General features: G+C 42.4%; 1 protein-coding gene across 1 annotated transcript in view; it reads left to right on the top strand.

The window, feature by feature from the left end:
* The window catches only part of zgc:153039 (uncharacterized protein LOC767698 homolog), an 88,567-nt gene that overhangs the window by 31,509 nt on the left and 29,063 nt on the right, over positions 1-27,995 (top strand). Inside the window, 3 exon segments of the mRNA XM_034123780.1 lie at positions 2,796-2,953; positions 9,776-9,858; positions 21,946-22,070. Coding sequence (XP_033979671.1) covers positions 2,796-2,953; positions 9,776-9,858; positions 21,946-22,070 — 366 coding nt within the window.

Here is a 27,995-nt window from a genome sequence, read left to right as displayed (position 1 = left end):
GAGATGGACAGTGGTATAAGTAGAAATAAAATGAGAGGGATAGAAATGAGAGAATAAAAAAAACCTTGAATGTGTTTTAAAAAACATCATAGATGAGGGAGATGGAGAGGACGAGGGAGGGGGTGTGTGTGTGTGTGTGTGTGTGTTTGTGAGAGAGATTGAGATGGATCAGGAGAGAGAGGGAAACACTTGGCTCTCTAATTCTTCTCTCTAGCTGTGTGGTATTGAAACGAGGTGGGGGGGCAGGCTGCAATTCTGCACACCCTGCTGAGGTTTTTGCACTCCCTTGATTTCTTTTTCCTCCATATCTACTACCACACACACACACACACACACACACACACACACACACGCACACACTCTGGATCTCATCATTAGGCTCCCCGGCAGTAATCATCACTTCCTCTTCAATCATGTTCTCTTCCATCGGACACGTTTTGCCCCCCAGAACAAATGAGTTTGAAATGACACACAACCTCTGGACCACTCCACTCTGATCTGCAGATATCAATGTAATAACAGGAGGCGTTTATCCCTTGATGGCGGCGCCCATGATGGCTTTCCTCTGTTGTTGCATGGCGAGCATATTAATGCTGTGTTGTGGGAGAGGATGTAGGCGTTGCTTTTATTCCCTCGTCTGTTTGTTCCGAACAGAATAGACTCCGAGATCCAGATAAGAGCAGTATCTATATCTGATTGTCCCTCCTTTCGGTTCTTACGCTTTTTAATTCCACTTCTTTATTCCTCTATTGACAAACAGGTAACAATGCAAGTACAATAATACGACAGAAAAGAGACCCAGAAACAGAAAGCATTTCAAATATATAAATATTTACACCTAAAATCAGTGGCGGACTGGCCATCGGGACGTTCAGGACGAATCACGATGTGGGCCGGTACCGAAGTGGGCCGGTCAATGTGGGCCGGCAGGATAAGTCACTAGCACCCCCCCCACCCCCCCCCGTTGACAATGTACTAGCGGTACCGAAGTGGGCCGGTCGATGTGGGCCGGTAGGATAAGTCACTAGCACCCCCCCCCCCCCCCCCCCGTTGACAATGTACTAGCGGTACCGAAGTGGGCCGGTCGATGTGGGCCGGTAGGATAAGTCACTAGCACCCCCCCACCCCCCCCGTTGACAATGTACTAGCGGTACCGAAGTGGGCCGGTCGATGTGGGCCGGTAGGATAAGTCACTAGCACCCCCCCCCACCCCCCCGTTGACAGTGTACTAGCGGTACCGAAGTGGGCCGGTCGATGTGGGCCGGCAGGATAAGTCACTAGCACCCCCCCCCCCCCCCCCGTTGACAATGTACTAGCGGTACCGAAGTGGGCCGGTCGATGTGGGCCGGTAGGATAAGTCACTAGCACCCCCCCCCCACCCCCCCGTTGACAATGTACTAGCGGTACCGAAGTGGGCCGGTCGATGTGGGCCGGTAGGATAAGTCACTAGCACCCCCCCCACCCCCCCCCGTTGACAATGTACTAGCGGTACCGAAGTGGGCCGGTCGATGTGGGCCGGTAGGATAAAGTCACTAGCACCCCCCCCCACCCCCCCGTTGACAGTGTACTAGCGGTACCCGAAGTGGGCCGGTCGATGTGGGCCGGCAGGATAAGTCACTAGCACCCCCCCACCCCCCCCGTTGACAATGTACTAGCGGTACCGAAGTGGGCCGGTCGATGTGGGCCGGTAGGATAAGTCACTAGCACCCCCCCCACCCCCCCCGTTGACAATGTACTAGCGTACCGAAGTGGGCCGGTCGATGTGGGCCGGTAGGATAAGTCACTAGCACCCCCCCCCCACCCCCCCGTTGACAGTGTACTAGCGGTACCGAAGTGGGCCGGTCGATGTGGGCCAGTCGGATAAGTCACTAGCACCGCCCCCCCCCCCCCCCCCCCCCCCCCCCCCCCCTTGATTTACTAGCGGTACCGAAGTGGGCCGGTCAGATATAGATACTCATATTTATATTTATCTGTACTTAAATATATGAGAACACATTCTTCACTGGGTATTTAGAGGGATTAGTTAGTGTGGAAATTGCCGGTAAATGCACTTTATACACTTAAAATCGGATGGAATGTAACATGATGACTTTAGGGTCGTATTGATTCAAGATTCAAAGCTTTATTGTCATGTTAGCAGCTACAGTGTAGATGTGGCAATGAAAAACTGAAGTCCCAGGCTCCTCCAACAGAGCAACATGAATATATATAGGACATACAACTGATCAAACAGATCAAATAGTGCAAGAGAATGTTTTGAGATGTGCAAATAAATACAAATAGAATAGAAATAGTCCAAGAAGAGTCTATATAAGTCAATGTAATATGATATATAGATAAATAATTAGCAAGATGCAAACAGATGAATGTTTATGGATGTTCTTCACAGAGTTCAGGCGTTTCATAGCGATGGATCAGCTGACATGGGGGGGGGTCATATTTGCTAATTAATTGGCTGAACAAGACCTTTCTATATTTCATATTTTTCCCTACTTTGATGTATTTCTCAAATGAAACCAAAGACATCAGAATACCTTTATTCGTCCCACAGAGGGGAGATGTACAGAGAACATTACCGAAGTTTACATAAACTGAGAGAAGATATTTCCGAATGACACTCACTTAGTGCGCAGATGATCGTATCATGGAGGCACTGGTTCAAACCCCACTGCAGTCAGCATGTCGTTGTGTCCCTGGGGAAGACACCTCACCCCAAAGCGCTCCTGTGTTCAGTATTGAATGTATGTAAGTCGCTTTGGGTTGTTAAAGTTCTCTCTTTCTCTTCCTCCCAACAGGGTCCTGCTGCAGAGGGACTACAGCTTCCTGAGAGACATCAACATCTGGAACCCCTTCGTCACCGTCGGGGCCTACTCCTCCACGCTCTCCGCCGCCATGAGCAACCTGATCGGAGCCTCGAGGATCCTCTACGCCCTGGCCCGGGACGACCTGTTCGGTAGGAGGAACACACTTTATTACTCCTGGTAGTTAGAGCAATTAGTTTATTCAAATAGTGCAGCCCTAGCCTGAAAGCATTGATACAACTGAGATCAGTCCACTTTGTTCTGAAGATCTGTGTGTGTTCTACCTTTCTACCTTTTTGGTATTCAGGGCTGGAACTTTAGGAACTTTGGTTTACCTCACCAAAAAGTTTCAAAAAGAGGCATCCTCAAATCAAAGTCGACTTTATTCCATTTCTCTGTGTGTGTGAGATACAGGGGGATCACAAGGCTGCTTCTCACCAGGGCAAAAGAATACAAACATATATATATACATTTATGTATACTGTAGATACATACACACCTGTATACACTTATATGTATACATACATATACTCATACATAGACACATATATACATATACACACATTAAGAGGTAGGTAGGTCGTCACAGGTGTGAGTCTAAACGGATAAATATGAATATATATCAGTACTACAATATATACAGTCGTGCAAACAACGGTCTTAAAGCACTAAGGACATTCTGTTTTGTCTTACTGAAACGTTAAATGCATTTTTCATATAACAGTGTTTTTATTCTTAATTGAAGTTGTAAAAATCACTGAACTCCCAGTCCAATGATCATGGTGTTTTTTAAGAGTCTAATCAAGCAGTAAGCCTCGTATCCCTGATGCTCTCTGAAAGTTTAACACCTTGAAGAGACTCAAAGTTCTCCCTGTGGTTTCACATCAGAGAATCCACGCTGCTGCTCCGTCATTAGTGTGTGTGTGTGTGTGTGTGTGTGTGTGTGTGTGTGTGTGTGTGTGTGTGTGTGTGTGTGTGTGTGTGTGTGTGTGTGTGTGTGTGTGTGTGTGTGTGTGTGTTGTGTGTGTGTGTGTGTGTGTGTGTGTGTGTGTTGTGTGTGTGTGTGTGTGTGTGTGTGTGTGTGTGTGTGTGTGTGTGTGTGTGTGTGTGTGTGTGTGTGTGTGTGTGTGTGTGTGTGTGTGTGTGTGTGTGTGGTGTGTGTGTGTGTGTGTGTGTGTGTGTGTGTGTGTGTGTGTGTGATGTGTGTGTGTGTGTGTGTGTGTGTGTGTGTGTGTGTGTGTGTGTGTGTGTGTGTGTGTGTGTGTGTGTGTGTGTGTGTGTCAGGGCTGTATGTGTGTGATTTAGAAAGGGTTAACTTAGATTAATCTCTTTAATTAAGAGTCAATGACTGTGGAACCATAAATGTGTAATGTTCTCAAAGGCTGAGGGGGGGGGATGCTTTGTATGACCACTCTGTGTGTGTGTGTGTGTTCTTGTCGTTCGTGGATGCTCACAGCTTAACCTTGTCACTGTCCTATGCAAACAAAGTGATGGATGCGTCAATTCTCCAACACACACACACACACACGCACACACGCACGCACGCACGCACACACACACACACACACACACACACACACACACGCACACACTCAGGGTTCTTCTCTAACTCTCTAATCTCACCTCTGTCCCGCGTCTCTCTCCCTCTCATTGATTTGATTCTAAAGTCTCTCTGATTTAATTCCCATCCTTCATCAGCTGTGAAATTTCGTCTCAAACTCGTCGCCTCCCTCCTCCTCGACTCCCGTCTCCCTTCTTTCACTCGCTCTTCTCGTCCTTTATTTACTCAGAATGTCTTTGCATTTTGAGAAAATATAAGTTTAAAGGGCGTACATAACAACATGAAACACAGGTGCAGCTCAGAAAACTGAATAACAATCCACAAACAAAACTAAAAAACGATGTTAATGAATTTAAATCAATAGTTAACAGAAAATGGATATGTCCTTATTCTTATATCTGAAGTTTCACATGAAGCTCATTAGTAATGTTTGTGTTGTTTACCTCGCCCATTTCTCCAATCTATCGACAAAGATATGAACTTATTTCAAATTGTCATTGTTATTTTTTCTTTCTTATACATTTAATTTACGAGACCCTCCCATTTAGAGTTCATTAAGTCATTATCTTTTAACCACACCTTGTAATCTGTTCAGTTATTCCTACTCTTATAACAAGGAATACAAATAACCTTCCTATCCATTTCTTCTGGCGTCTTTCCTAGTAGAATGTTCCGGGGTTTATTTCAAGAAATACCGTTTCTCTTATGGAAATTTCCCAGAAACCACTTAAAGGTCCCACGTCATGCTTTTCTGGTTATTCCCCGTCCCCTTGTGTTATGAAGGTTTTTCTGTAAACGGTCTGCAGAGTCACAAACCCTCAAAGTACACCCTGTAGCGAGTAAAACTCTAACACAGAAAAGACCTGTCTATGCTGCCCCAGAACGCCTGGACATTTCTCTTTTTCCATTTGTTTCTTCCGGGAACCAAAATGGACCAATCCGCGGAGCTCCTCACACACCAGGACCTTTAGCGTAAATGTTCAACTAACAGGGAGTCCCCATTAGCCGCGTTCACACCGGAGTACTTTTCACCGTACTTTTCGCGTTTAGTTCCGTTAGTACCCCTTATGTCGCGTTCACACCAAAAAGAGCACTTCATCTCGGGAACTTTTATCCCCATTTTTAGTGCCTGCTGAGAGATGGTACTTTCCTGGGGGAAAAAAGTGCCCCAGTTCTGATTGGCTGGGCGAATTGCAAACCACGCCCCGTACAACTCTGAAATGTTTTGTAGAGCCGCCATTTTATTATGCTCGCATTAGCATTATTAGCATTAGCATTCGCCCAGCGCACAAACGCAGAGAGACTAACTTATGGCAACACAAAATAAAACATGGGAGTGGTGGAGATGAGGAGGTGTCGGCGTTCTGGCGATTTACTCAGAAGGCTTCAGTAGAAGCTGCTGGGAGTCCCAGCAGCTTCTACTGAAGCCAGTCCCCAACTCCGGGGACTTCCGGCCGGGGACTTCGGGTGGCAGTATACGCCGTGAAGTTGTTTGCGGCCTGCCAGTAAACCCAAAGCAGAAGAAGACGAAGTGACGTCAGCGGCTCATTTGCGTAATCTTCCCTCAGGGAAAAGTACTCCGGTGTGAACGCAGTGTGCGAAAAAGCACACGTCCCACCGTCCAGGACGTGTTATTTACAATGTCGGACAAGTAGATCTTTCAATTGACTTGTCCGGCGGACAAGTGACGTTTTTAGCCCTCATTTATTGACAAATTATTGATAAACTCAGTTTACAAAAGGCAGAACTCATTCGCAAATTGTCCGTGTCCACCATTGTTCGTTTAGAAATGTTAGTTTCGGTTCTGCTTGTCGATTCCTGCATCTCGCCAATTCCTGCATCTCGCCGATTTCTGTACAGTTACGGGCCGTCTCCACGGCAGCGTTAACAAAATCTTGGAGGTGGGCGTATCTGAAGCTTGAGGATTTTTTGCGAGCAACCAATCACATGAATCTCCCGCCCGCGACATACGAAGCAAAAAAGCCCGAAGTAAACTGGATATAAACTCCCCAAAACAGGCGAAAACCTACCACTGTCTCTGCCACCTCCCTCCATGCCTGGCTCCTCCAGTTTATATCCCGGTAGGTCTGGTCATAAAGCACCGGGTGATTGATTCGCTACCGCTAATTTCTCCTCCATGTTTTGGAATATGAGGAAATGACCTGCGGTATGTCTCTCCCAGCATACACGCCGTTTGATTGGCTAGAGCTTGAACTGTCAGATTTGCGTACACGGGATTTGATTGGCTGACGCTTCCACCTCAGTCTCAAAAGTTGAACATTGTTCAACTTTGGATCTTGAAAATCCTGAGAATCTCCGCTCGCCTGCCCACAATGCATTTCGGCGAAAGCGAAAAAAAGTGACGTCACCCCATTCAAAGTGAATGGGCAGAAGCGTTTCAAGATTTTTTAACGCTGCCGTGGAGACGGCCCGTTAGACGGGGCGGGGCGGGGCGGGGCGTGTAGCACAGTGGCACAGTGGCAGGGTTGGGAAGCAAAATTCGGTTCCGAGTAGGAACAAATAACAATTGTCCGGTACGACAATTAATAAGAGTTGTGAGGACAGGAGGCGAGGCCGAGCCCCGCGGACCGCAGCTCTCTCTCTCTGCTCCGGATCATCTGATCGCTGCACGGTGCAGTTCAGCGTCTCTCTCTCTCCCTCTCTCTTTCTACACACAGCGGACCCGCTGCCCGTTTAACAGCCTAATCTTTGTCAAACTTTCTTATGTTCTTTCTTTAACACGTAATGAAGGTTATTAAGCGTTTTAGCTCCTACGTTGTTAATATTGACGCCATTTCCTTTATGCAATAAAGCAGCCTCCCTGTCTGTGTCCTCGCGCTGTCCTCACATCCCCCGACCCCCAGACTCGGAGGAGCACAGGGATGTCAGTATTGTTTATGAAGCAGGGTATAGAAAGTACATTATTGAAATGAAAATACTATTTATTTACAAACAGTGAGCAGCTGGGCAGCTGCAGCATGTGTATTGCAGGACATGTGTAAGCATGCAAGCGTCTTTGAGTTGTAGAAAAGCGCTAGGCCTATAGGCTATAAATATAATGTATTATTATTATTAGGCCTATGTGTTGGACATGTGTGGTTGGACTCTGTCTCACAGGCAGGTTGCAGTGTAACATCAGAGGAGACTGGGCCAATTGTACATTCTCAAACTGTACCACTTAGAACTAACTAAACAATGCAGAGATTATTTTTATATAATTTTATTCAATAACCGTAAGAAATTAAACAGTATGAAGTGATTTGTAAATAGGAATACAGGTTTGACTTAATGTTTTCATAAATATGTTTTTCTCCCAGTTTGTCATGGGACTTATTTTTACCCTCTCAAAGAACCGGAATCAAGAACCGAAAATAACCGGAATCGAAAAGCAGAACCGGAATCGTTAAAATCCAAACGATACCCAACCCTACGTATGTGTGATGCAGTAAAATCTTACCGCTCACTTACGTTAGCGGTGTCGTAAAAAACGTGGGAAAATGCAAAATTCGTTGGCGAAGAAGAAGATTCCAGTGGCCCCAATTTTTGTCCATTCTGGACAAGTGAAAAATGTATTCGGACAAGTAAATTGCCAAACTCACTTGTCCATGGACAAGTACTCTCTAAAAACTTTTTCTCACACTGGAACGCGATCTGTACTAAATGCCCTGGGGTCATAAGGGCCGGGGCTCTGAGTGCCGGCACTAAATACGGCAAAGTACTTGGTGTGAACGCGGCCATTGACTTGCATAGAGCTCCCTGGTTGGTAATAGACGATTTGGCATGGTGGAGAAATGCTCTCCGCAGACCCATGCTCACAGCGTTATAAACCTTTTTCTTACTCAATATCAAGCCACACTTATTGTTTTCACTTCGGCTGTGAGTGTTTGTGTGTGCTCAGGATGAGTTTCGCGCTGTCCCGCTGTCTCGCGGACCCAGAAACCACACCAGTAAGCCAGCTCACTGAGCAGCGAGCCTCGCAACGTCCCGACCAATCAGAGCACACTGGGAGGTGGGGGGGGGGGGGTGCAGGAAGCTCCAACAAGCCGTTTAGGACAGAGAGTGAATACACATACTATACAGAGATGCTGTATGAGAAACCAATGTGAGTTTGGAACATTGAACAAATCTATTCTAGTAGACCTCAACAATGGAAATATGATCAGTAGAAATGGCCATGACATGGGACCTTTAAACCTTTACACGACTTTATCTTAAAGTACCAAATTAAAAATGTCCTGTGCAGTGGTTTGAGTTGTATTCATCTTGTCTTTATTCAAACCTCGTCTTTGCAGATCTGCCATGAAGTTCAACGTCATAACTGTCAGGTGTTTTTCTAGAAGGATATGAGTACTGTGGCGCTGATCAATAAAATAAATATCATGAGTTGTGTAACATACAGCTCTCTAAAGTATTAAAACAAGTTTAATTTCATACATTTGTACCTTTGTTTAAACTCCCCTCTCTTACAATAACCCTCATCAGTGCGCACATATTGAACTCACACTCTCCCTCGCTGCATTTACAATTTAATTAAAAAACTCCACCTACTTTTCACTCTTTATAATGCATATATCCTTTGTTCAGAGTTCCTTCAGTAGTAGGTCGGTCTATTATAGTGCTTTTTAACTTATTCTGTATATTTTAATGTCCGTACTCTGAAGCCTAATGATCCAGAATCTGTATCTACAATATGCATTATGAGAGAAACAGCAAGATCATCTCAAGACGAGGCTGTTTTAATGTTCACACTCACGATGAGATGTGTGGGTGGAAGTGGTGTTTAAGGGACAGGTGGTGCAGGGAAATGTCACGCTGCAGGTAGGCGGGTTTAATGATAGTTGTGACGGCTTGTCAGATTTAAAAGAGATAAGAACTCCCAGGAGATGCAAAACAACAACAACAAGGTCAAAAATTACTACAGAAAAAAAATTAATACTAAAACACAGAAAGAAAAAATACAAAATGACATGGAACGACTGCAAAAAGACACAAAATGAACCCTAAAAGACACAAAATCACCACATAGAGACACACAATGTACAATAACATTACCACATACATGTAGAGACATACAAATGGCAAAGAATAGACTGAAAATGCAAAAGGGTTAAAATACCTACAGAACAGAACAGAACAGATGGAATTCATTGACTGCCCGCCCACCAAAATGTTTTGCCATTTCCCAGTGTGTGTATAAATGCCCGCTGATATTTAATGCAGAATCTAGTGGGGGAGATTCTCCATTAAACTCAAGAATGGTACTTTATTAAATTCTTCCTTTTGATGAAACGATGCGTTCAGGGTTCCTCTGACGTTGGTTTTAAAGGTCAATTCTGATATTTTAATATTATAACTGCTGCTGGAGAACATTCAGTTTCTTTAAATGTGAATATATGTCCCTCCACTCCTGCAGGGAAGGTGCTGTCTCCGGCTAAGAAGACGTCTCACAGCGGGAACCCCTGGGTGTCCGTCATCATCTCCTGGTTCCTGGTGCAGGTCAGTCACATTAACACAGGATGGAGAGGGTCAACTAAGACAGCGGTTTCCCAACCTTTTTCAACTCAGGGCCCACTTAAGAATCTAAAAAATGTTTCGTAGCCCACATTCAACCATAAACAATACGGAGGCTAAATAAACTTCTCAGAATACTTGTTATTTTAATTAGAAAAGGAGCTGGCCATCAGTAACAAACAGACAGTTTTATCACACGGTTTAGTTGAATACTCGATTCTGATTGGTCAATTCAGAACATGTGACACGTTGTTAATCCAGTAGAACAGACCGCTGTCAAGGACTGTAATGACCGTTGCTAAGGACTGTAATGACCGTTGCTAAGGACTGTAATGACCGTTGCTAAGGACTGTAATGACCGTTGCTAAGGACTGTAATGACCGTTGCTAAGGACTGTAATGACCGCTGTCAAGGACTGTAATGACCGTTGCTAAGGACTGTAATGACCGTTGCTAAGGACTGTAATGACCGTTACTAAGGACTGTAATGACCGTTGCTAAGGACTGTAATGACCGTTGCTAAGGAGGATCAAGAAAGAGAAAGGAAAAGAGGTTAAAATAAAATCTTAATAATGAAATGTTTCCACACAAATCATAATGTTTTGCGATTGATTTGGCGGCCCACTTGCTATTCCTTCGCGGACCACTAGGGGGCCCACAGGTACTGCCGGTAAAGCAGTGGTTTGCACGCATACTGTAACAACGTAATTACTTGTCTTCATCCTTTTTTCATTTTTAAAAACATTTTCTTGTTATAATAGTTATATTTTTGACCTTCTCTTACAACTTATGTCCTTACGTTGTTTATGTTGGCACCACCAATACAATTCTGATTCTCATGTTAAATATAAATCCACATGTAGTCGCCAAATAGTTATGTCAGAGGATCAGAGGATCAGAGGAGCGCTGGTTCGATCCCCGCTGCAGTCAGCATGTCGGTGTGTCCCTGGGGAAAACACTTCACCCTAAAATGCTGCTGTGGGGAGAAAATAGTGAATGCATGTTAGTCGCTTTGGAGAAACATGTCTAACTAGAGAGATGCCATTCAGCTCCACCTTCAGCTGTGTTAGACAAACACATGCAGCAATAATCATTATCTAGTTACTGAATATAGGGATTTATCAAATGCTTTGCTTTTGGTGTTTTTGGGGAAAACTGAGAAACTGAGGAGGAGGGAGAGGAGGGGGAGGATAGAGAGACAAAGAGGAGGCTGACTATCATTATCAGAGGTGAGTGTTCAAACTGAATGGCCTGTCATTATTTGCGCTCTTCCTCCTCCTCCTCCTCCTCCTCTTCCTCTTCCTCCTCCTCCTCCTCTTCACCCCTCTTCGCTCTCCAGGAGTGGACGAGGAGCAATTACAGTGAAATCGTTAGCGGCTCTGAGATCATTGACTCCTCGTTTCTCTCTCTCCCTCTCTCTCTCTCTCTCTCTCTCTCTCTCTCTCTCTCTTCCTCTCTCTCTCTCTCTCTCTCTCTCTCTCTCTATCTCTCTCTCTCTTGTCTCTGTCTCTGTCTCTGTCTCTGTCTCTGTCTCTCTCTGTCTGTCCTCTCTCTCTCCATCTCTTCTTCTCTCCTCATCTCCCTCCTCTCTCACTCTCTCTCTCTCTCTCTCTCTCTCTCTTGTCTCTGTCTCTCCTGTCTCTCTCTCTCGTCTCTGTCTCTGTCTGTCTCTGTCTCTCTCTCTCTCTCCTCTCTCTGTCTTGTATCTATCTCTCTCTGTCTCTGTCTCTGTCTCTGTCTGTCTCTCTCTCTGTCTCTCTCTCTCTCTCTCTCTCTCTCCGCCATCTGAATGATTCACTGATGACAAAAGTCTGATTGTAATCTCGTCTCAAGAAACTCACACACTGCGGGATTGAAAAGAGGGAACGAGCGGGGACTCTTAAGTCGAGGGAAAATAGACGGCAAGATCAAGGAGAGAAGCAAAACAGAGAAGTTAAAGAGGCCATATTGTGTTTTCAGAGGGTCTTCTCGTTCCTGTAGTGTGTTGTGAAGCTTGTGCCCCGATATAAATACTTATTTATATAAATAGTTATCACCGCAATAAACCGTATTTAATTTTGTCTTAATTTACATGATTTAATTTCATATTCTGTTCTTGTTCATATCATATTCTATTGACATGTACATAGTGTGGGGGGGAAACTTCTGAAGCAATAGGAGTCAGGACTCAGAGAGACGAGGAGAGCTGGAGCTTTGATGGCAAACGCTGACGGTTTATTTGGAGTTACGGCCGGAGAATTCACAAGACATGTCACAGGGCCACGGGTTGACCACACAGGGTTGAGATGCCACAATCAACTCTGAAGACCCCTCCTGTAGCTCCAGGTTTGAACTAGTTCAGAGTGTAATAATCAACATTCTTCAATAGATAGACTAAACAGCTGAGGGACACTGAATCACATGTGTTGTCGCTTATGGCTCGAGGTCATCTACACCCCGAGAAGGATGTGTTCCAGGTGTCCCACAACAATAACTATCTCTGACCGAGAGTTAGCCCGATCACAAACTGGTAACAACAAGAAAATGCTAGGGCAGCCCCTCCTTCAGGGAGATAGCGGCTGATCAAGGCTGGTCATCTGCGTCAGAGGGTGAAAGGTAAACATGTGTACAGAATGATTCCCTGACATATAGAATTTTTGCACTACTTTTTATTTTGTATTTTTGTACGTTATTATATATGTTGGATTGTTGGAGGAGCTCAGGTCAGAAGAATTTCGTTGCCATTTCTACACTGTAGCTTTGTGCTTAGCCGGAGAGCTAACCAATCAGAGCAGACTTGGCTCTTAAAATCTAATCAAAGATTGTCTGTCAACAATTTGAAAAAACCTACCAAAATATCATTTAACATTGTCTCCAAACATGTCACAGAGAATATGAATTATTACCAACAAATGAAAGATACAAGGTTCTAAGATATACTAGACTGAGTTTAAAATGTAACTGCATGACGCTAGAACAAAATAAGACTTGATCGAACAATGAAGTATTACCTTATCGTGTTGTAGTCATTTGAAAATAATTGTACGTATGTTGGTCCGTTTTTTTAGTCCCTCTAAGAATCTTTCATTGAAAAAATGTAATCATATGAAGCCAGTACTCAAATCCCTGCACACTTTCTGCAAAATACCTCCAGCTGTAACTTCAAATGCCTTCACCAAACACAGCAGTTTCCCACACCAACAATGAATCCAATTAAAAACCACAATTTTGAAGTCAATTAAAAATCAAGCCTCATTCTCTGCAAACAACGCCATTATTTCTGCAGCCTACAGTGGGGCGTCCAGTTTCCTGCTGAACAAGAATCATTCCTGCCATTTGTAACCGTATTTCTACCCGTCATTACCTCACGGATAGGAGTGTGGATTGGCTGGTAAATTGGTGGTGTACGAGCAGCACAAATCCACCTGTTGATCAAGACCCCAGACACCTGAAGTCCTGAATAGATTAAGCCAGCGTTTCCTGGCAGAGCAGCATGGCTTTAGATTTCTCATCCCATTACGGTTTAACACTCCACTGGAAACCGTCTAAACCCTGAAGATCACAGTGGGATGAATCCAGCAGGACTACAGGAATCAGTGAGTTGCAGAACAGCTGACGAAGGATTTGAGGAAGTTCTTTTCTGGACTTTATCACACATCGTTATTAGCGGTAATTGGCATTTAAAGATGCAATGTGTAGGAAATGGCTAGAATTTCAGTCTAAGACATTCAAAAGATTGTTGAGTGTTGCAGGGATATCGTACTTTTGTAAACCGACCCTGAAGTTAGCGTGTCCCTGATTCTCTCTGTTGCGCTCGATTCCCATTTAAATTTGAGTCGCCAAGAGGCTAAGCTTGGCTTCATGCTAGGGCTGTGCCATTATGGCAAAAATCATAATCACGATTATTTGGGTCAATAATTGATATCACGATTATTAAATACGATTATTCATTGACTTTGAAAAAATCCATTTATTGAACTTTAAAACAAATAATAATTTGAACAGTATCTTTTTAACTGTTGATTACCCTGAACGTATAATTCAACTGAAAAACCAATACAAAAATAAATAAAATAAATGATACATTTAAATAAATAATATCAAAATATTAAATACCAATAAACAAGATCAACACATATTTTGGAGCGCACTTCCCCAAGCTACTAAACATATATAAATACAAATAAATGAGACCAAAATTAATGAGATCAAATATGTTGCAGTGCACTGTCACAACCTAGCAAAGCTAAATAATAGTTTTTTTCGATTATGTTGTTTTCGTAATTGTGGCAGGCCAAAATCGTAATTGCGATTAAAATACGATTAATTGCACAGCCCTACTTCATGCTGTGACTCGTTTTCAATGAGAAAGTCCATACTGAAGTTTAAGAGACGGTTGATGATATTGAATTAAACAAATCAAACACACAATAACAAAATGACCAGAACGTTCAACATAACACATTTCCCCCTCTGTTATCCGCCCCCCCCGACATGAAACAGGTGACCTCAATACACAAACCACAACCATGTGACCATGGCTGGAAGTGCTCTGTTTTGTTCAGCAGGACGACCTCCACATGCTTACACAACTTGTAGGATTGTTGAAGCATAAATGCACGATCTAAAGAAGTAAACGTTAGGCTAGTAAAGAACTACACCACGTAGGGCTGTGCAATTAATCGTATTTTAATCGCAATTACGATTTTGGCCTGCCACAATTACGAAAACAACATAATCGAAAAAAACAATTATTTTGCTTTGCTAGGTTGTGACAGTGCAACATATTTGATCTAATTTATTTTAGTCTCATTTATTTGTATTTATCATATTTATATATGTTTAGTAGCTTGGGGAAGTGCGCTCAAAAATATTTGTTGATCTTGTTTATTGGTATTTATTATTTTGATATTATTTATTTAAATGTATCATTTATTTTATTTTATTTTTGTATTGGTTTCTCAGTTGAATTATACGTTCAGGGTAATCAACAGTTAAAAAGATACTGTTCAAATTATTATTTGTATTTGTTTTAAAGTTCAATAAATGGATGTTTTCAAAGTCAATGAATAATCGTATTTAATAATCGTGATATCAATTATTGACCCAAATAATCGTGATTATGATTTTTGCCATAATCGCACAGCCCTAACACCACGGTCATATGACTTCACGTCTCATGACTCTTCACAGAGTCAAAATTCATAAAAACAACACACTTCAAATATATAAAACACAACATTAATTACAGATTATAAGCAGTTCTGAAGAGGTGCAGGTGCATACAAATACAAAATACTCACCTTATTACAGCAAGCTCTCTTCAATGGTTACCTCCAACCAGGAGACGTTTCTGGAGACGCCTCTAAAGCATTACAGACCCTTTCTTCCACTTCTTTTTAGGGCGAATTATGCACACTGCTCTCCAGTATTCAGACTCTTTCAGAGACGTAGCCCGGGGAGATTCAGAGTGTGCGGTGACAGCGGTTGTCCAGCCTGTGTCTGAGTTAATGGTTAATTAATGCTCTGCTAGAGAAGGCTCCCAGAGGAGAAACACCCGCTGACTTCCACTGCCAGAGGTCAGGGAGGCTCTCCAACACTTTCTCTTTTTAAATCCCATTTCCCCGCTTTCTTCTCTTTCCTAATCATACTGTAGTTTCCACTCCTCTTCTGCCCTCATTCAGGATGTGGCTGGTAATGAAGGCACGATGATTACCATACCATTGTGCACTATATTAATACCAGAGATGGCAAAAGTACACACATTCTTTACTCGAGTAGAAGTACAGATACTCGTGTTTAAAAATACTCTGGTGAAAGTAGAAGTACTGACTTTACTTTACTCAAGTAAAAGTAAAGAGGGCTTTGAAATGTACTTCAGTAAAAAGTACCCATAACTAGCAGCTGTTTTAAAGAGTACCTGACCTCCCTTTATATTAATAGAACAATAATGTCATTGTTAGCTAATGAATGTTTCCATGCTGAACAACGGCAACATGACAACGTTTTCATTGGTCCCTCTTCTTTAGAGAAGACCAGGAAATGATGGATACACGGATCGTGTTCAAATCAATAGGCACGCAATGACTCTAAATAATAATGATCACGCCACCAAACACACATTCAAACTAAAGGAACCAGCCTGTTTGGGAAATGTAAGAAGTAGAAAGTACAGGTATTTGGGTTCAACATGTAAGAAGTAGAAAGTACAGGTATTGTGTTCAACATGTAAGAAGTAGAAAGTACAGGTATTTGGGTTCAACATGTAAGAAGTAGAAAGTACAGGTATTTGTGTTCAACATGTAAGAAGTAGAAAGTACAGGTATTTGTGTTCAACATGTAAGAAGTAGAAAGTTCAAGTATTTGTGTTCAAAATGTAAGAAGTAGAAAGTTCAAGTATTTGTGTTCAACATGTAAGAAGTAGAACGTACAGGTATTTGTGTTCAACATGTAAGAAGTAGAAAGTACAGGTATTTGTGTTCAAAATGTGAGAAGTAGAAAGTACAGGTATTTGTGTTCAAAATGTAAGAAGTAGAAAGTACAGGTATTTGTGTTCAAAATCTAAGAAGTAGAAAGTTCAAGTATTTGTGTTCAAAATGTAAGAAGTAGAAAGTTCAAGTATTTGTGTTCAAAATGTAAGAAGTAGAAAGTACAGGTATTTGTGTTCAACATGTAAGAAGTAGAAAGTACAGGTATTGTGTTCAACATGTAAGAAGTAGAAAGTACAGGTATTTGTGTTAAAAATGTAAGAAGTAGAAAGTACAGGTATTTGTGTTCAAAATGTAAGAAGTAGAAAGTTCAAGTATTTGTGTTCAAAATGTAAGAAATCAAAGTAAAAAGTGGTCAGAGAAATAAGACGTGGAGTAAAGTACTGATACCAGAACATGTACTACAGTAACAAAGTATTTGTACTCCACTACTTCCCACCTCTGATTAATACTATACACACATCTTGAGAAAGAAGTATGGATTTTAAAGTAGAGTTGTAGGCACTGCAATGCACAAAACATCCACAGAAAATATCTCATACAGTTCAGACAAACTAATACTGGCCTTTGCTTAAAAAAAAAGTGTCTACTCTTTGTAGAAAGATGTGGTGTTATTATATCCAAGTTGTATAGCTGTTGCCAGAGGTGGGAGAAGTACTCAGATCAGTAGAAGAAGATATTGTACTTGAGTAAAAGTAGAAGTACTCAGATCTTGTACTTGAGTAAAAGTAGAAGTACTCATATATTGTACTTGAGTAAAAGTAGAAGTACTCAGATCTTGTTCTTGAGTAAAAGTAGAAGTACTCAGATCTTGTACTTGAGTAAAAGTAGAAGTACTCAGATCTTGTTCTTGATTAAAAGTAGAAGTACTCAGATCTTGTTCCTGAGTAAAAGTAGAAGTACCAGAGTGTAGGAATACTCTGTTTCAGTAAAAGTCCTGCATTCAAAATGTTACTCAAGTAAAAGTAGAAAAGTATTATCATCACAATATAGTTAAAGTAGCGACAGTGAAAGTAGTCATTGTGCAGATTGGTCCATTTCAGAATAATATATATGATATGTTTCAACTCACTTTGCTTCATAAATTGAAACACTTATGTGTCTCTAATAGTGCCACGTTCTTACGGTTAGAGCTCTGATTGATAAATGTCTTAATTTACAACCTGTAGTTTCATGTTGTTGTTATTTAGCCGTTATTTTACAAAGATTTCGCTCCAGTGGTCCCGTAACTTGTTGATTTATTTACGCTCACTACAAAGATTGATTAAAAGCTTATTATAGCTTTGTTTTTTTACATTTGAATGAGCACTAATATTAATAGGCTGATATTTATGTGAACACAGGCTATCCATCATGATTTATGGGGATAAACTGAGCAACTCTATGTGAAATAAGACTTTCCGCACCCCCGTATAGCATGAATGGAATAATCCTCATCTCACTGTGAGTTGGCAATTGAATCAGGTTCCTGAAAGAGTCCCCCCTTAGAAGAATACATCTGATAACTTTAATATGTAATTATATATCATAATCAGTATCAGTGAAGAAACCCACAGTTAATATCATGCTTTAGGATAATTATTACCTGAATTTCAAGCTTTTATAACCTTTTCTTTGTATTATCCGGGCTGTAATTACACTGTTCCTTTTTCCCATACCAGCAAGAAGCTGTTAGCCATAATTAACCCTTTGTACCCAACCTGACGAAGAAGCTGGTGAACAACATAAGTGGAGCAGCTAAAGAGTCACATATATTCAGTGGCGGTTACTAACAAGTGTCTAAATGAGACGACTAAACGTCATCAGGCCCAACATTAGCCTCCTTTAGCTTAGCGGTGGTGACGTGAAGTCATGTGACCGTGCTGTAGTTCCTTTATAGCCCAACATTAGCCACCTTTAGCTTAGCGGTGGTGACGTGAAGTCATGTGACCGTGCTGTAGTTCCTTTATAGCCCAACATTAGCCTCCTTTAGCTTAGCGGTGGTGATGTGAAGTCATGTGACCGGGCTGTAGTTCCTTTATAGCCCAACATTAGCCGCCTTTAGCTTAGCGGTGGTGACGTGAAGTCATGTGACCGTGCTGTATTTCCTTTATAGCCCAACATTAGCCGCCTTTAGCTTAGCGGTGGTGACGTGAAGTCATGTGACCGTGCTGTAGTTCCTTTATAGCCCAACATTAGCCGCCTTTAGCTTAGCGGTGGTGACGTGAAGTCATGTGACCGTGCTGTAGTTCCTTTATAGCCCAACATTAGCCACCTTTAGCTTAGCGGTGGTGACGTGAAGTCATGTGACCGTGCTGTAGTTCCTTTATAGCCCAACATTAGCCACCTTTAGCTTAGCGTTGGTGACGTGAAGTCATGTGACCGTGCTGTAGTTCCTTTATAGCCCAACATTAGCCACCTTTAGCTTAGCGGTGGTGACGTGAAGTCATGTGACCGTGCTGTAGTTCCTTTATAGCCCAACATTAGCTGCCTTTAGCTTAGCGGTGGTGACGTGAAGTCATGTGACCGTGCTGTAGTTCCTTTATAGCCCAACGTTAGCCGCCTTTAGCTTAGCGTTGGTGACGTGAAGTCATGTGACCGTGCTGTAGTTCCTTTATAGCCCAACGTTAGCCACCTTTAGCTTAGCGGTGGTGACGTGAAGTCATGTGACCGTGCTGTAGTTCCTTTATAGCCCAACATTAGCCACCTTTAGCTTAGCGGTGGTGATGTGAAGTCATGTGACCGTGCTGTAGTTCCTTTATAGCCTAACGTTTGCTTTCAAATCTGTCTATTATATTTACGTTTCAACAATTATAGAGTGGCGTTACAAAAAAACGTGTAAATAAATCAAATGTGTGCCACAGATCTTATTTTCAGCAATATTCCAAAATCCCATTGGCTAATTGTAAAGAGAGCCCTTGCAATGCCACCATAGTTATAAGAAAGATATAACACAGGTATAGCAGCTTGGCTGGTAACTGTATGTGAGTTACACTCGACCTGTGGGGGAGAACATGGCAGAGAGCAGCACTTCTAATGGGGTCACCCTCCTCCTCAGTCACAGAGCGGGGGGGGTCTCATGCATGCATGTGCTCAAGATTCAAAGCTTTATTGTCATGTGCACAGCAGCTACAGTGTAGATATTTCAATGAAAATGTGAAGTCACAGGCTCCTCCAACAGAGCAGCATGAATATATATATAGGACATCAAACTAATAAAACAGATGAAATAGTGCCAGAGACTGTTTTGAGATGTGCAAGTCAATACAAATAAAAAATAAATAGTGCAAGAAGAGTCTATATACAAGTAAATGGAATATGATATATTAGATAGATAATTGGCAAGATGCAAACAGATGAATGTTTATGGATGTTCTTTAAAAAGATCAGGTGTTTAATAGTCTTATGGCCTGTGGGATGAAACTGTCCCTGAGTCTGCTGTCAGTATTATGGAATGTTGCGTCGCTGAGACATTCGGAATTATACTCTATATGAGAGAGAAGAGAGATGGCAGAGAAAACAGAAAATATGAGAGAGAGGAGAGAGAGAGAGAAAAAAGAGGAGAGAGAGAGAACAGAGAGAGAGAGAGAAGGAGAGAGAGAGAGAGAGAGCAGAGAAAGAGAAAAAAAGCAAAAATAAGAACAGAGAGGAGATGAAAAAAGAGAGTAGCGAAGAGAGAGACGAGAGAGAGAGCAGAGAGAGTAAGAGAGAAGAAGAGGCGAGAGAGAGAGCAGAGAAGAGAGAGAGACGATGCGAGGAGATAACTAGCTGCGCTCTAAGGTCATCCTCTCACCCCCTCGCTCGTCTCTCTATCACCCCTCTCTCTCTCTCTCTCTCTCTCTCTCGCTCTCTCTCTAGCCTCGTCTCTCTCTTCTTCTTCTCTCTCTCTCTCTCTCTCTCCTTGTCACGTAGCGCCCTGGCTAACGCAGCTGATTGCAGCCTAGATTCCATCTTAATTAAACCTGAACATTAGCGTCCATCAGAGGCCTGTGGAGCCCCTGTGGTCCCCGGGAAAATGTGCAACCATTTAATTTGCTCCCTATGGTGTTGGTCAAATCTAACCTCAGTGTGTGTCCCCTCCCCCCCCCCCCTCACTGCAGAGCCTCTCTAGTCTCTACCTTGGGCCACAATGGACTCTATTATCTGGGGATTTATGACTTAAAGTTTGACTTAATGAGTCACTTTTCACAGTTTGAAACAGTGTAAAGGTTATATTTACGCCTCCATATATCCCACATAAGTAAACAAGACCTTTCTAATCTTATTTGCCTTGGATGTTCAACTCTCACTCCGCAGAGTCGACACCAAGACACTGTTTTTATATTTATCTGCAACACATTTTCCTGTATTTTCACCTTAAAAAGTTTGATAAGAATCAGACAAACAAAGGAATACTAATGAATTCTGACAGTTAGCCAATCACGGTTCAGTATGCAACTTAGAGACTTGAACACAAGGTAATTAAAACGTTTTAGTTAACTCAAAACACATTATAGTTGAGTTTAGTTTATAACTTAATGTTGGTGCTAAACTCCCCTATGTTAGTGTATTAATAAAAACATGAGCGTGTGCCGCCTCCTGCCACGTAAGCCTGTTGGTTTATTATAAATCAGATGATTAATCACCTTATTTTCACTCAAAGGGCTCATGGACATGCAAATCATGTGATTAACTTCATATTTTATGAATACGTTTTTGGGGGTGAAAATAATGTGTGTGCTGGAAAAGGCGTTAAAGAAATACTTCACCCACAAAATGATTTGGAATTAAGTGGCCATATCTGTACTCACTGTGGGCTGATTTTAACTACCATTAGTAGTGTTACGACCTTTGGATATAGAGAGCACAAGATGAACATAATTACCTCTACTGTGGACAATTATTTTTCAAATAAATAAGCAATCCGTTTGGTCCACATCTTCAAAAATCGACCGAAAATGAATGAAAATCCAATACAAATATTGGCATTTTATGGTTAAAACTGCCATGTTTGATCCTGTAAATGTCAGAAATGGACTCAGCATCTCCAATAACCCCCAAAACCGCTACAGAATTGTCCAAATCGGCCAAGCCATTTCTCTTTAGATATTGTCCACATAACGCTGAATTCATGCTAATTGTGCAAAATGCCCAACGTATGCAAGTTAGCATCCGGCAGTTTCTCTGTGCTTGGGACTCATACTATACTTCTCTAACCATTGTGTTCTTTGTAACCAAATCTCTCTCAGAGGAGCGTGGGGAGGGGCTCCTTATTTTCATCTAAAGTAACAGACCGAGAATCAGCACTTTGGAAACAGGGCTGAAACAGAGGGGATTATGGGTAATGCTGCAATGATCTGTTTGGTGTTTCAGCCAATCAGAGACAGGTTCTGTATATATCTGAGACCTGGAATATATTGATGAAAAACAGTATAATAGGGGACCTTTAACTAAGAAGCATGCGTAAAAAAAATATTTAGGATAAAAAAATTACACACTTTACAAAATACACATCCTGTAACAGTTCTGAAGATATAGCCGCCAGGTACATATTGCACATATTGCACATAGTTGGTATATATAATATATATGTCACTGTTGAAGTTAATCCCCTCTCCTCCTCCATTGTTTTGTCTCTTCTCTTCCAGCTGGTGCTGTTCTCAGGGAAGCTCAACACCATCGCCAGTATTGTGACCATCTTCTTCCTGCTGGTGTACGCCGCCGTGGATCTGGCCTGCCTGGCTCTGGAGTGGGCCTCTGCTCCCAATTTCAGGTACAAACCATCCCTCATAATGAAGGCCTATAGCCAACACCCTGGGGTTCATACACAGGCGAACATATTCCCCACTAAACACTCCATTGTTTATGTGTGTGTGTGGAGCTGGTTGTGAGCCAGCTGGATAGAAGGTGTACTAATTAAGGACATAAAACTGGCCCCTGCCTATAGCCCCATATTGGAGAGGGAGTGACAATAAAACTGTGTGTGTTTGTTTTGTGTGCCCCGCCTGAACGCCATGCTCAAGTAGATGCTGGAGATTTAAATTGACTATGTGTGTGTGTGTGTGTGTGTGTGCATCAGGGTGGTGTTTGTATTCCTGGGACACTCACAATGATCCTGATTTACAAAGCCTCCCTGCGGCCGTGTTCACAGCAACATAACCTGAGGACAGCGTGCCGTGTGTTTGTCGTTTTTATGACTTATTCTATATTTTCTGTGTGAGGCGGAGACGGCGTCACAGACATCTTGTCCCAAAATCGAATAACTTTTCTTTTAAAGACATGCCTGCCTTGATGAAACTCCCCCACTGGCTGGGAAACACATTTAAAATATGACAAGTGCTACTTTTTGATTTGTTAAGGAGCAGAGAAACTGTTAAAACACCCTTCATCACTTTAATGACTGATTTTGTAGTCCGTTATATCTCCTCTTCAGCAAATTTGATGTACATATTTTTAGCTTTTAGTCAATCAAGATACAGCAACAGACAGTGTACTGTACATCCGAGAAAACAGTGTAGTTGTCTCTCTGAAATATTGATTCTCTGCACAACGGGGTTGTTTAGGTTGTTGTGCTTCTGAATATTTTGTTGGATGATGTAAGTCAATTTCATTTATAGTTGCATTCTGTGTTAACGCCTCTCTGAAACCATCTGAAAAATATGACCAATAGAATGATTTCCTCTGTATTTCCATATATTTGGATATTCCCCAAATATATACAGGATAATATAGTGTCTATTATAGACACTATAGGCAGTAGTATACATTGGAATACATAGCAGACCAGTATAGACACTTTGTATATATAATATGAACATATATCGGGACCCCCTTGTAAACGAGATGGTGCATCTCATGGGGTTTATTCTAATAAATACATGTCTGTAAATATGAGTACGCTCCAGAAGTTGCATGAAGTTGCTGTACGTGATCATGTCTCATTTTACATTCGTACAAATACAATGCACTACTTTCAACAAGAGCCACAAGAGGGCGCTGTCAGTAACAGTGTTTGCTTCATAATGAGTGATACACATGGTAACTAACTTTGTGTACAGCAGTGTTTCTCTGCTCACGCCTCCTGACAAGTGCAGTACATAGCAAATTTGTTTTGGACCAGATGGATCAAAGAATATCTACCACTTTTGCAAGAAAGACAGCAATGGAATCGCATTAAGATAATCTTCATAACTGGAGACATCGTATTAATTATGGATTAAAAATGCACCTTGTGGATCCTGGGTAATGACAAGAGTTATGGAGACTTCTTAAGACAAAAGCCAACACGCTGGAAAGACCAATAAGCTAAATATGCCTACTGGTGCCTGCCTTAGAATAGGAAAACAACTGAAGATAGACAATGAAGACCCCCTGTCTATCTCAAGTGTTCAAATGGAATATGAAGACTGACTTTTGTCTGGCTCTTTTTGGATTTAGTTTATTGTTGAACGAATATCGGGACCCCCTTGAAAACAAAATGGTGCATCTCATGGGGTTTATCATAATCTGTAAATATGATTACACTACAGAAGTTGCATAAAGTTGCTGTATGTCAGGGGTGTCAAACTCAAGGCCCGGGGGCCAAATCCGGCCCGCGACTTCATTTTATGTGTCCCCACAAGAGCTTGCAAAGAATATAATATGTTTATTATACGGTTACATGCTACTTTAGAGAAGCACGTTGCCCATAAACTACATGTCCCACAATGCATCTCAAATTTGACTTTTTCTCAGAATTTGACTTTTTTTGTCCAAATATGCCTTTTGTCTTAGAATTAGCCTTTTCCTCATAAATAGATTTTTTTTTCAAAATGTCACTTCTCTTTTTCAAAATGTCACAATCAATGTTTTTCCAGAATGTGGCTTTTCTTTTAAAATCATATTGTGACATTCTTACTGAAGAGACTTGCAATTATTTGCTCTAGACTTCTGCTTTCAGACGTAGTTAATTATGAAGTTATATTAATTAATGATATAGTCTTAAAGTTACAACCGGCCCTTTGAGTGCAACCATAATGCTGATGTGGCCCGTGATGAAATTGAGTTTGACACCCCTGCTGTTCGTGGTCATTTTAAATCGTACAAATGTTAATATGCACTACTTCCAAAGGCCACAAGAGGGCGCTGTCAGTATCAGTCTGCAGTGTTTGCTTTATAATAAGAGTGATACACATGGTGACTAACTTTGTGTCCAGCAGTGTTTCTCTGCGCCTCCTTATCGCTGCGTGACCGCTGGCAGAGAACTCAAAGTTACTAAAACTTTTCCTCTCTCTGCCCCCTGTGGGTCTGGGGACCCCCGGAGCTGATAAGGCGGCTTGTTTTCTGGCCGCTCGCCACGCTTTGGGCCTCCTTTCCTCCTCCCCTGAGCGGCTAATTCTGTCGGCTCATTGTTGCTGTGTCACTGGGAACATTTCAAACCAGTTGTTTGTGTTGTTTTTTTATGTTTTCATCTCGCTCTGTGTCTGGCTCTCTCCCACGTCTCTTTCCAGGCAAAAGGAATTAAAAGCCATTTAGCGACCCCCCCCCCCCCCCCCCCCTCCTGAGTACCGCTCTGTAATTAGCATAACTAATTTAGCAGAAATATTTCTCTTTCCCTTCAATGTGCTGTTGTGCCGAGCAGGGGAGGGATTGAAATTATGATGTAGCGGAAAAGATGTCTGCTTGTTAAGTGTGGTGTGTGTGTGTGTGGGTGCGTGTGGGTGTGTGTGTGTGGGTGCGTGTGGGTGTGTGTGCGTGTGGGTGTGTGGGTGTGGGTGTGTGTGTTTGCACATAATAAAACAGGAGAGTGAAGGTATGTAATTTGGAGTCTGTGTTTGTGAGATCAAAGTCACGCTGGATGATTTTTTTCTGATTGTTGATCGTGTGTGTGAGTGTGCATCTGTCCCGGGCATCTGTGAGTGTGAGGGTTTTCCTTCAGTTAAGTGTGTTTGCATGTGTGTGTGTGTGTGTGTGTGTGTGTGTGTGTGCGTGTGTGTGTGTGTGTTGGCTACAGCTTTATCAGTAGAGGCTGCAGCTGTGAGCAGATCCTCGGGGGGGCTGTGTGTCCTGATGCTGATGCTACTTGTACTGGTATAAACACGTATGAACAACCACACACACACACACACACACACACACACACACACACACACACACACACACACACACACACACACACACACACACACACACACACACACACACACACACACACACACAGTAGCACAGGGTCACTGGCCAGGATTCAGGACACAACTTCCCAATGAGGGTGTGAGTGGAGAGCAGAATGACCTTCAATCAACAACTGGCAGCGAATCAGAAACTTTCACCAGCTCGGTGCCATGTGACGTCCAAATTACAGCGGCTCTGATGATCTGTGGAATAATGACCAGCTGAACCATTAACTCCAAAAACAAATAAAATGCTGTCCTCTGCAGAGGAGGGAGAAGTACTCAGATCGTGTACTTGAGTAAAAGTAGAAGTACTCAGATCTTGTACTTGAGTAAAAGTAGAAGTACTCAGATCTTGTACTTGAGTAAAAGTAGAAGTACCAGAGTGTAGGAATACTCTGTTACAGTAAAAGTCCTGCATTCAAAATGTTCCTCAAGTGAAAGTAGAAAAGTATTATCATCAAAATATAGTGAAAGTAGCGACAGTAAAAGTAGTCGTTGTGCAGATTGGTCCATTTCAGAATAATATATATGATATGTTTTATAATGATTGATCATGAAAGTGTTCTCAAAGCTGGTAAAGGAGCAGCTAGTTTGAATGACTTTGTATACTGCAGGGTAGCTTGTGGATTTACTCCAGGTGGAACTAAAGTCTGATTTAACACTTGATTATATTTCACATCATTCATCCACATCTGTGAAGTAACTAAAGGTATTAAATACATGTAGTGGAGTACAAGTACACCGTGTACCTCTGAACTGTAGTGGAGTAGAAGTACTAAGTAGCATAACATGGAAATACTCAAGTACAAGTATCTCAAAATGTTACTTAAATACAGTACTTGAGTAAATGTACTTCCCACCACTGGTCCTCTGTGACCCTGTCCTTTGTCCGAATATGAGTCAGCATGATTTGACAGATTGGAGTGTGTAAAAATCCAGATGGATCATCAACTGCGTCTGAATTTATGAGAGAAAATAGAGCCTCATTACGTGTTAATGATGGAGGGTGACATGATGTGATTACCTGGCAGTGATGATCATATTGTCACACAGTTAGGCTGGTTCATTTAGGTCATTATAGTTGTGCAAACATAAAATCTTGGGCTAATGTTGGCCTATAAAGGAACTACAGCACGGTCACATGACTTCACATCACCACCGCTAACCTAAAGGTGGCTAATGTTGGGCTATAAAGGAACTACAGCACGGTCACATGACTTCACGTCCCCACCGCTAAGCTAAAGGTGGCTAATGTTGGGCTATAAAGGAACTACAGCACGGTCACATGACTTCACGTCCCCACCGCTAAGCTAAAGGTGGCTAATGTTGGGCTATAAAGGAACTACAGCATGGTCACATGACTTCACGTCACCACCGCTAAGCTAAAGGTGGCTAATATTGGGCTATAAAGGAACTACAGCACGGTCACATGACTTCACGTCACCACCGCTAAGCTAAAGGTGGCTAATATTGGGCTATAAAGGAACTACAGCACGGTCACATGACTTCAGATCACCACCGCTAAGCTAAAGGTGGCTAATATTGGGCTATAAAGGAACTACAGCACGGTCACATGACTTCACGTCACCACCGCTAAGCTAAAGGTGGCTAATGTTGGGCTATAAAGGAACTACAGCATGGTCACATGACTTCACGTCCCCACCGCTAAGCTAAAGGTGGCTAATGTTGGGCTATAAAGGAACTACAGCATGGTCACATGACTTCACGTCACCACCGCTAAGCTAAAGGTGGCTAATATTGGGCTATAAAGGAACTACAGCACGGTCACATGACTTCACGTCACCACCGCTAAGCTAAAGGTGGCTAATATTGGGCTATAAAGGAACTACAGCACGGTCACATGACTTCAGATCACCACCGCTAACCTAAAGGTGGCTAATGTTGGGCTATAAAGGAACTACAGCACGGTCACATGACTTCACGTCCCCACCGCTAAGCTAAAGGTGGCTAATGTTGGGCTATAAAGGAACTACAGCACGGTCACATGACTTCACGTCCCCACCGCTAAGCTAAAGGTGGCTAATGTTGGGCTATAAAGGAACTACAGCATGGTCACATGACTTCACGTCACCACCGCTAAGCTAAAGGTGGCTAATATTGGGCTATAAAGGAACTACAGCACGGTCACATGACTTCACGTCACCACCGCTAAGCTAAAGGTGGCTAATATTGGGCTATAAAGGAACTACAGCACGGTCACATGACTTCAGATCACCACCGCTAAGCTAAGGTGGCTAATATTGGGCTATAAAGGAACTACAGCACGGTCACATGACTTCACGTCACCACCGCTAAGCTAAAGGTGGCTAATGTTGGGCTATAAAGGAACTACAGCATGGTCACATGACTTCACGTCCCCACCGCTAAGCTAAAGGTGGCTAATGTTGGGCTATAAAGGAACTACAGCATGGTCACATGACTTCACGTCACCACCGCTAAGCTAAAGGTGGCTAATATTGGGCTATAAGGAACTACAGCACGGTCACATGACTTCACGTCACCACCGCTAAGCTAAAGGTGGCTAA

The sequence above is a fragment of the Trematomus bernacchii genome, unplaced genomic scaffold (genome assembly GCF_902827165.1).
Source record: "Trematomus bernacchii unplaced genomic scaffold, fTreBer1.1, whole genome shotgun sequence".
Lineage (NCBI taxonomy): Eukaryota > Metazoa > Chordata > Actinopteri > Perciformes > Nototheniidae > Trematomus > Trematomus bernacchii.
The sequence above is the reverse complement of the archived record's forward strand: the minus strand, read 5'-3'. Positions and strand labels throughout refer to the sequence as shown.